Source organism: Melitaea cinxia, chromosome 3 (genome assembly GCF_905220565.1).
Source record: "Melitaea cinxia chromosome 3, ilMelCinx1.1, whole genome shotgun sequence".
In the NCBI taxonomy this organism is placed as follows: domain Eukaryota; kingdom Metazoa; phylum Arthropoda; class Insecta; order Lepidoptera; family Nymphalidae; genus Melitaea; species Melitaea cinxia.
This window is the reverse complement of record NC_059396.1, coordinates 19,251,314-19,267,425: the sequence shown is the minus strand read 5'-3', so window position 1 is coordinate 19,267,425 and position 16,112 is coordinate 19,251,314. Positions and strand designations below refer to the sequence as shown.

At 32.7% G+C, this 16,112-nt stretch overlaps 1 protein-coding gene across 1 annotated transcript in view; it reads right to left on the bottom strand.

Annotated features, from left to right (window-relative positions):
- LOC123669652 (long-chain-fatty-acid--CoA ligase 4) overlaps nt 1–16,112 on the bottom strand; it is a 60,559-nt gene that overhangs the window by 7,913 nt on the left and 36,534 nt on the right. The window contains exon 3 of the mRNA XM_045603248.1: nt 4,159–4,294. Coding sequence (XP_045459204.1) covers nt 4,159–4,294 — 136 coding nt within the window. The remainder of the gene's footprint in view (nt 1–4,158; nt 4,295–16,112) is intronic.

Here is a 16,112-nt window from a genome sequence, read left to right as displayed (position 1 = left end):
TAATATTATATCGTGTTCGAGTTAAATGCAACGTTACCACTCTATAACACAAGCGTTTTATATGCGCGGTATTTATATCTAAATATTCGTACTTTGTTAATAACAAACGAAGTTAAAATATACTTTCTTATGAGGTACGTGTAACTTTAAATTTTATTGTTAATTATTTACAAAACAAACAATGAATAAATTGCTTAATACTTCTTTATAATTTTATTCAAATTTCGGCCTTTATAAAAGGACATTCCAGACAGTCTACTGACATTTTCAAAACAAAACAACACAAAGAAAACTGGGATTATTAGCGGACCTACGTATTAGATTCATTTAAAAAATATGCAATGTGAATTTTGACTATACTAATATATAAAGCCGGTTTTTAACCGACTTCCAAAAAAGGAGGAGGTTCTCAATTCGACTGTATTTTTTTTTTATGTATGTTACATCAGAACTTTTGACCGCGTGGACCGATTTCGACAAATGTTTTTTTTAATCGAAAGGTGGTGTGTGCCAATTGGTCCCATTTAAATTTATTTTGTTCGATTATACTGCGAAAACCACTGAACCGATTGGAATATTAATTATACCATTATGATGTAGCGTGTTTCGGAAAAGGTTTTAATATATGTGGTTTTAATTACTTAACGTGTAAAACAATATGGACGGACAGAAGTCGCTAATAATAAGTATCCATACTACAAGACATTTTACTTTGTTACATAATTACTAGCTGACCCAGCAAACGTTGTTTTGCCATATATTTTAATAACCTTCTCAATCCCCCCCCCCCCTTATAACTTAGGGGTATGAAAAATAGATGTCGTTCGATTCTCAGACCTACCCCATATGCACACAAAATTTCATGAGAATCGGTCAAGCCATTTCGGAGGAGTTTAACTACAAACACCGCGACACGAGAATTTTATATATTAGATGTAGCAGTGTTATAATGCGATGTGTCTGTCAAGTGCTACATATATATGCGTAAAACTCAAATCTTACTGATGGTAAATTGAATGAGACTTGCGTGATTGATGGCATTTTTTATACAACTAGGTCGGCAAAGCCTCGCCAAGCGATTATCGTAGCTTATAGACGCCTGCAACACCAGGAAGCATCGAAACCGCTGTATCGACCCTACCCCCAATCCTCAGGAGCTGTGGTCACCTTACTCACCGCAGGAACACAACACTGCTTGAAAGCAGTAGTTTTAAGTATTGAGAGTGTAAGTATTAAGGTACCTAGTAAGGATTTCGAAATTCCAGTCGTAAAATATATAACTATGCTTTAACTTTTTTTTATTGTTTTACATTTATTGTTCATTATTATTAACTGCAGCACCTCTTTGTAACGATACAATGGATATTTTTAAATAAAAATTATTAATAAATTAAAAAGTCATTGGTCCAGACAGACATTGTATTAAGGGTTACTCTACACTTTGTACGAATATTTGTATTTCGTCTGGGTGCAAATTTTAAAAGGTCTCTCCCGACGTCCCTCGGCGAGCAGGTAGTCATCAATCGCGGTGGTTATGATTGACACATGATTGCTATTTTTAATTGATAGGAAATTATACGCCAACTTAAAGAAGAACAGTTTATGGGTTAAGCTTAATTTTCCTTTCCTATATGAAAAAGACTTGACGAAGTTCTTTGTCTATTAGTGAAACATATACAGGATCTAATTCAGCGTTCAATACTTATCTATCATTTTCAGCCATTAAAATACAGCCTAAGGATTTTTAAAATTGGGTTTTTAGTTTTTCCTTGAAACCAAAACAAAAAATCAAATCGTTTTCATAATATTAGTACGCGATAACATAAATAAATATACGATGGTCATAATTATATTTTATATAATCACGTTTACACAAAGTACGTATTTATGAGCATAACATGCTATTTACTGATACGCAATCAAATCGAGTTTTTTATTACATTTGCTGACACTAAACATTGAATATCTCTTTGTTAAACTATGTTCAGAGTTTAATGTCATCTGTTCATTCTGTTTATATAAAAAACTATCTGACCCGGCGAACTTCGTATCGCCTAACACAAACTTTATCGTATGGTATTAAAGTTCAAATTGACTTTTAAGTATTATCACAAATCTTTTGTATGGGAGTATAGAAAAGTGTTGTTTTTAGACTTTTTCAGGAAATTTAAATTTTTTTTTTTTTTTTTTTTTTAGAATTTTTCTCTCCGTAAGAACCATCCTCGTACTTCAAGGAACATTTTAAAAAAAGAATTAGCGAAATCGGTCCAACCGTTCTCGAGTTTTGCGCTTAGCAACACATTTTGCGATTCATTTTTATATACCTATAAGAAGATGGACATGAACGAGCCGCTCTCACGCACTAATGGTTCGTGCCACCGAACTATATCATAATATGTAAAACTATTTTTAACTAATCAAATAAGTAAAAAATACGTTCTTCTCGTATCGTCCTTAATTTTTTTACTGAATTATATATATATATTTTTTTCATATGAGTGTCGATTGGGACATATTATTTTATTAATAATTATACGTAATTATAGCAAACATACGGAAACAAGGAAAGCGGAGTACATGTAAATAATAAATAAATAATCCACCTAGGAATAATAACCATATAAGAATGTAATTGTTGACTAGTTAACAAAGTGTTAAATGAATTTATTAGTTTGAAAAGCTATCGAAGTGTTTATATGAAAACATTCGTGATACAAACACTGCACTGAACGTAAACAGCGGAGGGCATTGCTCTGAGGATCTTTACAAACAAAACATTGTTCGGCGTAGCGCGAGTGAAGACACGGTATGTACTCTACCCTATCAAGTTGTGAATTACTGATGCGTCAGTCACGTCATGTTTGATTTAAAAACTATAATCCTAAATTTACTCGGTTTTAAACAATGTAGTTAATTTTTCTTTATTTTAAGCCGACTCCAAAAAAGGAGGTTACTCAGTTCGACCGTATATATATATTTTGTATGTTCGGGGATAATTTCGTCGTTTATGGACCGATTTTGATAATTCTTTTTTGTTAGAAAGGAAATATCCCTGGTGTGGTACCATGATAAGGAAACCAAGATCTGACGATGGAATCCCAGAGAAATCGAGGGAAACTCGAAAATCCGCATAAATTTATGGGTGTAATGTGGTGTGTGGTCACATTTAAATTTCATCGAGATCTGATTACAACTTTTGGAGTAATCTTTGATAATGCGTATTTACCTGACTAATTTTTCGTCTACCTACGTTGTATTACTTGTCGATATAATTGAAGTCGGGTTTTTTTTTCGTTTGCCTGCATACACAATTATCACAGATTCTTTTATAGCAAATAAATCAAATTATTGTACTTGTTGTTAGTTCTCATAATTTTTAATGATCATAATAAAATCGTAAAAGCTCTACCATGTAACTAGCACAACGCTATATTAGATTTATAGTTAACTAGCAGCCCGCCCCGGCTTTGCATAGGTTTGTAGCAAAAATTTCAAAATTAAAAATTATAATACACACACACACACATAAACCTTTCTATTTGCGTCATATTATTATTTTAATGAACTTTTTATTTTCATTTTAATGATTTTTTTGTTATTCTTTTTGTAATGGATATTGTAGCTAATTTTTTTACACCTTTGGTTACGTTAATAGAGTTTTAGTAAGGATATCTATTTTTTGAAAATATAATATAGCATGTCATCCGGGGATATTGTAGCTTCCCAATAGTGAAAGAATTTATCAAATCGGTTCAGTAGTTTCGGAGCGTATTTAATGCAAACAAACAAACAAACAGTCAAATCTTTCCTCTTTATAATATTAGTAAAGATTTGTTAATAACTGTGCAAACAAATGTATTGTATAAAAGTAGTTGTATAAAATGATATATCTATTGTCATAAAACCTAAATTAATAAAATCGCTAAAAATGTCCTTAAATGTAAGAGAGAGTCTAGAATACTTAAGAGTCTACTAAAGCATCTATATTATTACATATATATTACTCTACTAAAGAATAATATTTTTGGAAGCCAACAAACTTTTTTCTAGAGGCTTTTTGTCTTTATCAAGACTGTATCAAGTATGTAGAAAAATACTACAATAGACCTTACTTTTCCTACGATTTATATGTATAGCACATTTAACATAGATCGTTACCTTAATCCGGCGCGAGAGCGCTCGCTTCCTCCATGGACGCTGGATGATCAGGTGCGCGGGGAAGGTGAGGATGTCGAAGACGAGCGCGACAGCGCGTATCGTCTTCAACACCGCCGACACCCACCATGACTCAGGTCTGAAACAATTATGAAAAATAAGTACGAGGTAATAGTGAAGAGGTAGAATTGTAGTAAAGATGTCTTGTTTAAAAATTATGAATAGCAATAATTATTCGTCCCAAATGTAATTATGTATAAAAGCTGTACGTACAATACATAATACCTACATAATCATATTTCAATGTTAAAAACATTAAAAGTTTATTGTTTCTTAAAGCGAAATCCCGTTTAATGAAAACAATGGATTTACAAAACGGCAGACGTTTAAAGAGATGTCGTTTGCTTGCTGCGACCTTGACCGTGAACAACTTTAGTATTATAAAAATAGTAATACAAAAGAAGAAAATAAAATTGTTTTTAAAACGATATCAAAGGAATTAAAGTTCATGAATAATTTATTTTAATATGAAATTCTCAATAGAAAATTTTAAAATAATAAAACATGCGAGAAGAGGTACGCGAGACATAAAAAAAATCTACATTTTTGATTATAAAAAAAAAACACCTCACATTTAAGTCAACAAAGAAACGTTTAAGTAGATTAAAATTTATGAAGTTCAATTTCTTAGATAAACTACTTGAAAAATTTCTCTATGCAATTTTTACAAAAATTTTACGCTAAGTAAATCGTTGTATCAATTATTTTTGGTGTTTTTTCATCTACTTCTAAACTAGGACTCACCAAAATTGGACAATTCTTTATTTTTTTGGGTTCGTTATTGTTAGAAAGAGGGTGAAAGAAAATTGAAAAAACATCCCAAAAAAAAGAGCCTTCACGAAGTTTCCCAGGTCAGCAAGCTATTTATACATAAAATAAACAAAAACCTCGCTGGTATCAGCTAACATGTGATACTCGTTGATAGGGAAATGGAAATTACCCGCAACAGTGAAGCGGTCACAATCGAATAGCCGACGATAATACTTAGGTATCGTAACAGTTATCGATACGTCCCAGTTACGACAGCGTTACGGTCGGACTCCGTTTCATAATACCCGAGGTACTAGATTCAGTTGATTACTTATAAGTATATTATTTATAGATTAACTGATAGCGCTATAAGTCTGTGATAAAAGGCAATTGTGTCTTGTGATTGCTACGCACATAATCTTCACAATTTAATCTAGAGTTCTTGTCATGCTTGTATGAACATGGGAACCAGAGTTTCAGGATCACAAATCTAAGATCTTTAACTAATTTCTTGAAGCAGTTTTTTTATGTGATATACCTAACGGCTCCCAGTAATATTAACGCCTATGCCGTGGGTATTATAACAAAAAGACAAACACCCAGAAGACAACAAACATTTTTATGGCCTATACAAATGATTGTCGCGAGCAAAGATTAAGCCATGACAGAATTCGTAACAGCCAGTGCTTTGACTACTGTTCAGCTCTTCGTCGGAGTTCCGAACTATGAGAGTTTACCGTTAACGAACAGGTTACTTCTAAATTAGTTTATTCTGAGTAAGTTTATAAGGTACATTTAAATTTATTTAAATACCGTTATAAAGATAACCGTCACGTCCAGTGGTGTCTACTCGAGTGTGAGCTTTGGGTTTGCTGAGAAGCGCGAAAGTAGTGTTGGTGATTTTTATAGAGGTTGGTGATTATTAAGCAAAGAGTTTTCTACTGACTACATATAAATACATAGAATATTAAATTCAATAAGTAAACAAAATTATTCGTTGTTTTTACTAGTCACGGGACCACGGGTCTTGATTCGTTTCTTGAGTAGTACAGTTACAATAATACAAATAAGTAGGTAGTACACGTGTTCATAAATTATAATCTTAATATATATAAATCTCGTGTCACAATGTTTGTCCTCAATGGACTCCTAAACTACTTAACCGATTTTAGTCAAATTTGGACACCGTGTGCAGTTTGATCCAACTTAAAAGATAGGCTATATTTAATTTTGATATATTATGTTATTATTATATTTCAGAAAAAAATAAGGTGATACGAAGTTCGCCAGGTCAGCTAGTATTTGTATAATGATTTAGTGTTACTGATTATACTTGAACTTTGAACGTCATACGCATTCATTAATTTTTTTCATAATAACCAATGAGTTAAAACTTTACTTATAAAATTGTCAAAAAAAAATATATTAGCATGATTATAATAATTTGGTACAATTCAACGTAACATTACAAGATCCAATGTTTAAATATCGTCGCATCGTATTAATCATTATTGGTTTATGATTGAAAAATATTAGCGCAAACAAAAACAGGAAGGCATATGACTTGACTTTGTATTAAACCTTTGCGGAACAGGAAACGATGTAACGATGTTATATTCCAAAGTTCACGACACCGCGACCGCCACAAGTTTGCACAGACACGTATCAGCTGGGTGCGGAAAAGTCCTAGTTTAGGCTTTTCTCAACGATGGACGGAGGTGTATAAATAGACAGAACTATAGATAGATTGTTTTGATCGCGAATTACGCGTATTCCGCGGTATTCTATTTCTAATCTACGACGTATACGTCGTGAGATGTGCTTTTTATTTAATGCATACAAACACTTTCATATTTATGCGTGCGTGGGTTAATATTTGTGTGTGTTTTGCATTTTATAGAAACATCTCCTTCTTAAATAACAGATTCTCATCGTAAAGTAGTCATAAAGGTATACAAACCCTTTTCTTTAAAATTTACTTAGTTGAAACTCCTATAAAAGTTACTATTAATAATCTTTATATATATATATTTCTTGTGTGCGTGTGTGTGTCACTGAAGTCCTCCTAGACGGCTGGACGGATTTTGATAAAATTTTTTGTGTGAGTTCAAGGGGATTCGAGGATGGTTTAGATTCACAATTTGGCCTACTGGAAAATGTTTATTTAACTAATTTTTCATTTATAGGTAGTTGTTAATTTTGGAATGTTTTTCGTTGGATCCGTTAGACTGCGCTACCATCGCAGCATCAAATATTAAATATTATTCTATTTTAATTTGAGTTTGTCCCGACAGTTGGCGCTGCGATCAAATTGAGAAAAATATTTGAAATTTTGTGTTATGGCAAAACAACGTTTGCGGGGTCAGCTAGTTTATTCAATAAACATAATTTCGATCGTCCGCGTCAGTCGGTGACTCTCCGGCGAGTAGCGCGGGAGGTGTGTAGGTCACGGTCGACGGATGCACACGGGACACGACACTGACCTAGCTATCTTACCAGCCTTTATCGATCGCGACAAACTGATCCTGATTAACAATATTATGTAAATGTATGTGTTTCGACCTCACTTCCCTTGTGCGTGGAAATTCTCATTTCTTTATTGATTTTTCTTTGTTTTACTTTGACAATACGTTAACACTACTATCTACCTCAACTATTCGGAACTATCTATTAACTAATTTACATATCCGTAAACGTATCCGTATCCGTCACGACATATTACATCCTTGGTTTAAATATTACCTTTCGTTCTTTGTGGAGTGTAATGCAAAGCGGGTGTCAAAATATTGTATGTAAAAATCTAACCTACTTTTAAGCTTGAACAAACGCAATAAACGGAGCTACGCATTTATTAGTACCGAATGAATTGACATTTTTATTTTTAACATTTAAGTTAATTTCCGGTTTTTTTTTTAAACGTTGCTTCAAGGCCTTTCTTGCTGTAACGCAAATACAATTTTTTACACAAGCGGTTGTATATACATTGTCGTTTGACCTCCATTGAGGAGAATCAGCAAAGTATTTTTAAACTAAAATATTTTTTCTGTTCCTGTTTTGTTTACTACTAATTATGATAACAAGGTAAATCGAATTTCATCCGTTGTTTACTCAATTTATATTTTTCACTGTTCTTAATACATTTTACATAATATTAATAGTCATAACATATCACATAATGACGATTTGAAGTGATACAATGTATTGTTTATTTTTTTGTACTGTACGGTACTAAAGAATAAAGCCACCCCCTCTCTTCCCGTGGGTGTCGTAAGAGGCGACTAAGGGATAACACAGTTCCGCTACCACCTTGGAACTTAAAAAACCGACCGGTGACGGGATAACCATCCAACTGCTGGCTAGGAAATACACAGGCCGAAGATGGGCAGCAGCGTCTTCGGTGCGACAAAGCCAGTACTGCGGTCACCAACCCGCCTGCCTGCCCAGCGTGGTGACTATGGGCAAAACACATGAGTTCACGTTATTTTTGGCGTAAACTTGTGGAGGTCTATGTCCAGCAGTGGACTGTATAGGCTGTAATGATGATGATGATTGTTTATTTTTCATATTAATTACAACAGATGAATGGATAAATGACTGTTTATTGTTAAATTGATATACCTGTGGAAACAACAATAGTTTATTAAACATTATACATATTTACATTTGACAACTTAAGAACTGAATATTTACTGATAGTTTTGGTATTTAAATCATGTCCGTGTGGAATTGTGCCAAGAATGTTGGCAACATTTCCCCGTTGAATCGCTATGCCGATTCTCTGGGCAAAAAATGCACCAGCCCTCTTGTCACCAGTGGACGCAATAAGGCGAGGAGTTATCTCATTTAAAAAAAATTTAGCACTGCTACTCCAAGGTCCAAAGTACCTGTTTATATAAGTAATTAATGTAGTTATAATCAATACAACTTTTTTTACTAAAAGAGGTTATAGAAAATAAAAATTTTGGGCTAAAAATTTGCATTTTAAATAAAATGGAATAACAAGTCAAACATAAATAGCTACAGTGGCCAAGCAAAGGCGGTTTTACTGTTATTAACTCCTGAAATGTAACTTTTACCATCACTATATAATATATAAAAGATGCTAGACGCTATCCATACTTTTTCTATATCAAATACAAAATGTGTTGCCAGTATTCTCTTTTATTATTGTCACGAATTTAGTTTAAAACATATATCATTTAAAAACAAGCGAAAAACCATCATGTTTTGTTTATCAATTCAAACTTATTTATTAAGTAATTAATTACAACAAAATATATATTTGTTTTTATATGTTTATTGTTACTTCCTTATTGACCGGCTTCACAAAAGTAGTTGGCCCTGAACTCGACCGAATATTTTTTTGGGTCCTTTACTTGATATTTTCGCTAATTATTGTAATCAATTTTGGTAACTCCTTTTTTTAACCGACTTCCAAAAAAGGAGGAGGTTCTCAATTCGACTGTATTTTTTTTTTTTTTTATGTATGTTACATCAGAACTTTTGACCGGGTAGACCGATTTCGACAAATTTTGTTTTAATCGAAAGGTGGTGTGTGCCAATTGGTCCCATTTAAATTAATTTGAGATCTAACAACTACTTTTCGAGTTATATCTAATAATGCGTTTTTACTTGACGCTTTTTTCGTCGACCTACGTTTTATTATACCGCATAACTTTCTTCTGGATGTACCGATTTTAATAATTCTTTTTTTGTTAGAAAGGGGATATCCCTAGTTTGGTACCATGATAAGGAAACCAGGATCTGATGATGGGATCCCAGAGAAATCGAGGGAAACTCTCGAATATCCGCAATAACTTTTTAATGGGTGCACCGATTTTGATAATTTTTAATTTAATCGAAAGCTGATGTTTATCATGTGGTTACATATAAATTTTATCGAGATCTAATAACTACTTTTTGAGTAATCTTTGATAACGCGTAGTTGCTTGACTATTTTTTCGTCGATCTACGTTGTATTACTTGACGATGTAATTGAAGTCGGTTTTTTTTTCGTTTGCGAGCAAACACAATTATGTTCCTTTAAAGGGTAAGGATAGGGTCTGAAATTGTATTTAATTATTTTTAACTAAATTATACGAGACAGACTACACAGTTAAAAAACCGGGGTAACAATTTATGTTTGGTTATTAAATTTATTTAAGGTTGATTTTTAGTGTAAACCAATTTTATTTTAATTTTTGAATTTTCAAGTCCTACCATTTTAATAGACATATTATGATGATAATGTAAAAAAGAATTAAAACAATAATTCTCGTCTAGATATGTACTATTTTTATTGTAATTCTAAAATGAAACATTCGACTTATCTGCGAAGGATACAAGGTCTGTACGCCTCTATTAAGGAACAAGGTGAACGAGACGGTTCGAAAGACAAAATTACACGTTTTTTGTTGCAGTATCACGTATCACGAAGTACTAAACTATATAAACGGACAATTATTTATATATTATGTATTATTATGTGCTTGTTTGCTGTTTGACGTCTCAACAATATGTCTCTCATTTCATATATTCTTATACGTAATATAATAATTCTAAGTTGTTTACTTCACTGATAATTATTATACAGGACATATGTTTATCTGAGGTAGGGGTACAGCAGGAAATTTCCTGGAGTAGCCCGACTGGGGTAGTATCTCGACCTTACAGAAGATCACAGCTAAATAATACTATTTTCAAGCAATTTTGTGTTCCTGTTGGTGAGTAAGGTGACCAGAGCTCCTGGGGGGGGGGGGGTTGGGGATAAGGTTGACAACGCGTTTGCGATGCTTCTGGTGTTGCAGGCGTCTATAAGCTACGGTAATCGCTTACCATCAGGTGAACCGTAGGCTTGTTTGACGACCTAGTTACATAAAAAAATGTAATCGTATGTCTAACGTATGTTTTAGAGTACTTTTGCTAGATTTTAAGGAATAGATCAAGATTATTACAAAGCGTTGCCACGTGAGTGATACGGAACATTTCGCATTTGTGCCAGACTAATTTTATGTCATTGTCATTTTGAACTACGATACGAAATTTATAGCTCTTGTTATGTAGAGATAAAAATACATACTTGACATTATTAGACCTAGACGTGTTTGACGATTAATTGTCTGAATAGCACTTTGATAACATATCGTTAGATACGAAATATTAATACTGTTTGATAGCGCTCCAGCGTAAAGGTGTTTCGGCGGCTAAAGCACCGACGGTTTGCGAATTCGATTCCCCCTCAGCATGGACATTAATTGTATTTATATATATTATATGTATATATATGTGTTCGGATTAGATGTCTGTTCTTCTGAATCTTATAATAAGGAATATATCCGCCCACCCGCAGTGGAGCTCAATTATATTATTATAGACAAATTAAAAAAAAAAACAATATTTTAATGTAGCACAAAGGGCATGGGCAACTAAGAGCCCGTGGATGTTGTGTAATATAATTAAAAATAGTAAAAACTCATTTCACTTTCACTCTACAACAGCGGTACGGTATACCTTGTAGAAACAGTCGAGGTATTATAGGAATCTCGTCACATTAAAATTCTAAGAAAGTTCACTTGTCACGCTTGTGAGTCGTGTATCCGTTGTCGACGTTAAAATGACAAATTTATTGCATTAAAAAACAATTGTGTTTCTTTGCAAACAAAAAAAAAAAGACTTCAAATACATCGACAAACATTTTTGAATATCATATCAAAAATTGACCGCTCCAGCGGCATTCGAACCCGCGTTTCCGACTGACTGTTTAGAATTCCTAATGTGTGGGTCACACAAAAATAAAATCGTACATATACATCGACAAGTAATACAACGTAAGTAGACGGTAAACAGTCAATTAAATACGCATCTTTAGAGATAATTTAAAAACCACTTGTTTGAATTTAAATGTGACTACATGACACCACCTTTCGATTGAAAAAAAAAATCATCGAAATCGGTTAAAAATTCAGCAAAAACAATCCGAATTGAGAGAAGATTCACATCACTACATAGTATAAAACAAAGTCGCTTTCTCTGTCCCTACGTATGCTTAAATCTTTAAAACTACGCAACGGATTTTGATGCGGTTTTTTTAATAGATAGAGTGATTGAAAAGGAAGGTTTATATGTGTAATACATGCATAATATAATAGAGGAACACTGATAGTTTTTGCAACCGTGCAAAGCCGGGGCGGGTCGCTAGTTAATTATATTATTGATACAATTCTCGAAACCAGGCGCGGCCCCGAAAACAATTAGGTTTTTACTTTAAAATTTGACTATTACAATATAATAAATAAAATTTATAAAGTAACAATTTCAAAAGCGGTTAGAAAACATTTTAGAATCAAGATGTTCACGGCAGGTGCATACGTGACACATACACATACAAGGAAATGTTAGTGGTACCTATACAAATCATAAATGGTAGGTACTTCAGTGCAGTCAATATTTCTTAAAAGGAACATAATGCCAGCTGAAACATACTAATATACAATAAAATATATAATAGTGCCTCTTTACTAATTAACAGAGTATAAAAAGAAGGTTCTTAATTAGTCTAGATTTTTTGTAATTTTAATTTTTTGAAAATACGATAAAAATTTCAATAGTGCCAAACGAGCACAGATGATTATTTATATTTATATATATTTGATATATATATATATATATATATATATATATATATATATATATATGTGTGTGTATGTATGTATATATATGTGTGTGTGTAATGTGTATATGTATGTATATTTAATTATTATATGTATATATTATGTATGTACACCTCCATGCCGTCTAATTCTTTTGTCATGTCCTTTTCATGCTTGAGGTTGTCTGGAAGAGATCGCTCTTTTAGCGATAAGACCGCCTTTTCTACATGTCTATATTTTCTTTTTCGGTGTAAATTTTTTTTCTCTGATAGTGTACAATAAACAGTATTTGTATTGTATTGTATTGTATGATTTCGCCAATGTCACGTAGAATGGAGAATACACCTGATTTTTTTTACTATGGAGGATAAGCATTTTTTTTCTCCTTTTTCTATTATAATTGGCGGTTATTAAAAAAAATTAGACTTTCTTATGTTATATGATATTTTTTAAGCAAATCTGTATTTATCATTTGAGTATTCACATTATCTTGTAAAACAGTATAGAGGAGTCGGCCAAGTATTTCAAAACGTATAATTTTACATTTGAGGTTGAACCAATGACAATTGTCTGGCATGTGGAAATCGGACGGCATTATTTTTACACCACTAAAAAAAAAAACAGAGTCGGACACGAATGGTTTCGTACATATGTTAATATTAATACTTTGTTTATTGAAATGTAATTCAACCTAATACCATTTGGGGTTGTCTGTTACAGCCGATTTCAATAATCTAGTACTGGTTTTGGTTACAGGCGATAGGTTCTTGACACAATTTGTATAGTGTTTAATATGTAGCTATATCAGCCAGCTGTTACCTATAACACAAGCATTAAGTTGCTTACCATAGGAACAGACGACTGTGGGTGAATGTTAGAGGAATTAAAAAAAGGGTTTACGTCAAAATTCTATCTATAGTATAGAAAGAGTATTGAAACTGGCCGTAAAAGATAAATAAGACCGCATTGTATTTTTTGTGTGAATGTGCAATAAAGAACGAAATAAAAAAACAATATATAAATAAAATATCCCACATTTCTTGTAATTTTCTACTTTCTGGATTTATTTTCGGCCACAGTAATACATTCTCACCGGTTTTTAAAACTGTTGAGTATCTTGACCAGTCTTAGCAGAATTTAATGTTTATTACGATTTCTTCAAGACTAATCGCTTCAGCCTATAATATTCCACTACTGGGCATAGGCCTTTTCCACGTAAGAGCAGGATCAAAGCTTAATCCACCATGCTGCTCCAATACGGATTGGCGGATACATTCCCTACTATGAGTAACGATCGCTATCAAGTGTACATGATAACCACCGGGACCGATGGCTTAATGTGCTCTCCGAGGCACGGTGGGGAGACCCACAAGGACTGCACAAATGCCTGTATGGCCATTTTTCAAGACTAATACTGAGCCCTAAATATTATTGTTTATATATATATGTGATAGCGGCTGGTTTGTTATTTCAATTCTTTTATAATTTACAATCACCGATTGAAAGTAGAACACATTTTTATGAAAATAAATAACAAATAGCATTAAAAATGCCTTCCCAATTATAAGCAAACACAGCTAAATAATAATAATAATAATTTTTCAATTGTTTTGTATTTGATATCAATTAAGTCCATAGATTAAGCCCTTACAAAGCTGTGTAGTTATCGTCCATGACCGATATATCAATCAAAACCTTTTCGTTTATCTTTATGATAACATGACATTATTGTTATATATTATATATATTACAAAAAAAAAGATAAATAATTGTGTTTGCTCGTAAGCGAAAAAAAAACGACTTAAATATTACATCGACAAGTAATACAACGTAAGTAGACGAAAAAATTGTCAAGTAAATACGCGTTATCAAAGATAACTCAAAATGTAGTCATCAGGTCTCAATTAAATTTAAGTAGAATCACATGACAAGCATCAGCTTTCGATTAAGAAAAGACGATAAGAAATTTCGATAAAAGAATGATTAAAATCTCTAAGCCCAGTGTAAAGTTATGCTGTAGGTATAATAAAACGTAGGTGGACGAAAAAGTAGTCAAATAAATACGCATTATTAGATATAACTCGAAAAGTATTGGTTTAATCTCAATTAAAATTAAATGAAACCACATGACACGGAACACCTTTCGATTAAACGAATAATCCAAATCGCTTCACCCAGTCATAAGTACTGAGAAAACATACATAAAAAAAATATCGAATTGAGAATCTCCTCCTTTTTTGGAAGTCGGTTAATAAATATAATATGACGTAGATAAGATTAAAAGATTTGCGTTCTTTTACTATGTTTCCTTTACTATATTTAATTAATATGATTCGACCGCCTTCGGCTATGGCGACATGATTCAACTAATGAGAGCATTATAGTCGACAATAAATACTATCATGCTGTGATATTATTAAATTGTTTTTGGGACTAAGATATTATTTATAATTGTGTTTGCTCGCAAACGAAAAAAAAAAAAACAACTTCAATTACATCGACAAGTAACACAACGTACATTGGTCGACGAAAAATTAGTCAAGTAAATACGTGTTATCAAAGTTTACTCGAAAAGTACTTATCTCGAACAACTGTACCGAATGGAACTTTTTTGTTCGTTATTGTCAGACCAGAGTTTCGTACCGAAGAAAATTAAAAAAAAAATGAATAACCTACCAAAAAAATATGGCGGAAAGAATTTCACAGGGTCAGTTTGTATTTCATAAATATTCAAATGACAATTCAAAAGTGGAGTTAAATTTAATTGAATTTTTTTTTATTTTTTTTTTTATTTAGTACGTCAGGTATGAATATAAACGTACATTCATCGTCGCGTTTATTCTCATCACATAACTACAACTAGCAAGTCAAACTAATAATAATATAATAAAGTAGTAATAATAATATAGTCAAGTAAAAGTAACAATCGTCAGAAGCAAAAATTCTTTATTATATTTATAACTTAGCGTGTAAGCGAAGGTAGTTTAAAGATGGTTCTATGAGGGTGTCATTTTCAGTACTTGAACAAACCCTCTTTAAATATTAAAGAACAAAAAAAAAAAAAAACTCGAAAAGTCGAATAACGTCAAATCCTTTTCTATTGATTTTCGTCGCTCACTAAAGACGACAGGTGACTAATTTACGCAATTTCCCATAGAAATACAACAAAGAAATGGTTTTAGCCGACTTCAAAAAAAACGAGGAGGTTCTCGATTCGACTATATTTTTTTTTATGTGTGCTACATCAGAAATTTTTACTGGGTGGACCGATTTGGATAATCCTCTTTTTATTCGAAATGTATGATGAATATGCTGTGTGGCTACGGCACTAAAGAATTTAGCCACCCCCTCTCTTCCCGTGGGTGCCGTAAGAGGCAACTAAGGGATAACAAGGTTCCACAACCACCTTAGAACTTAAGAAGCCGACCGATGGCGGGATAACCATCCAACTGCTGGCTTTGAAATACACAGGCTGAAGACGGGCAGCAGCGTCTTCGG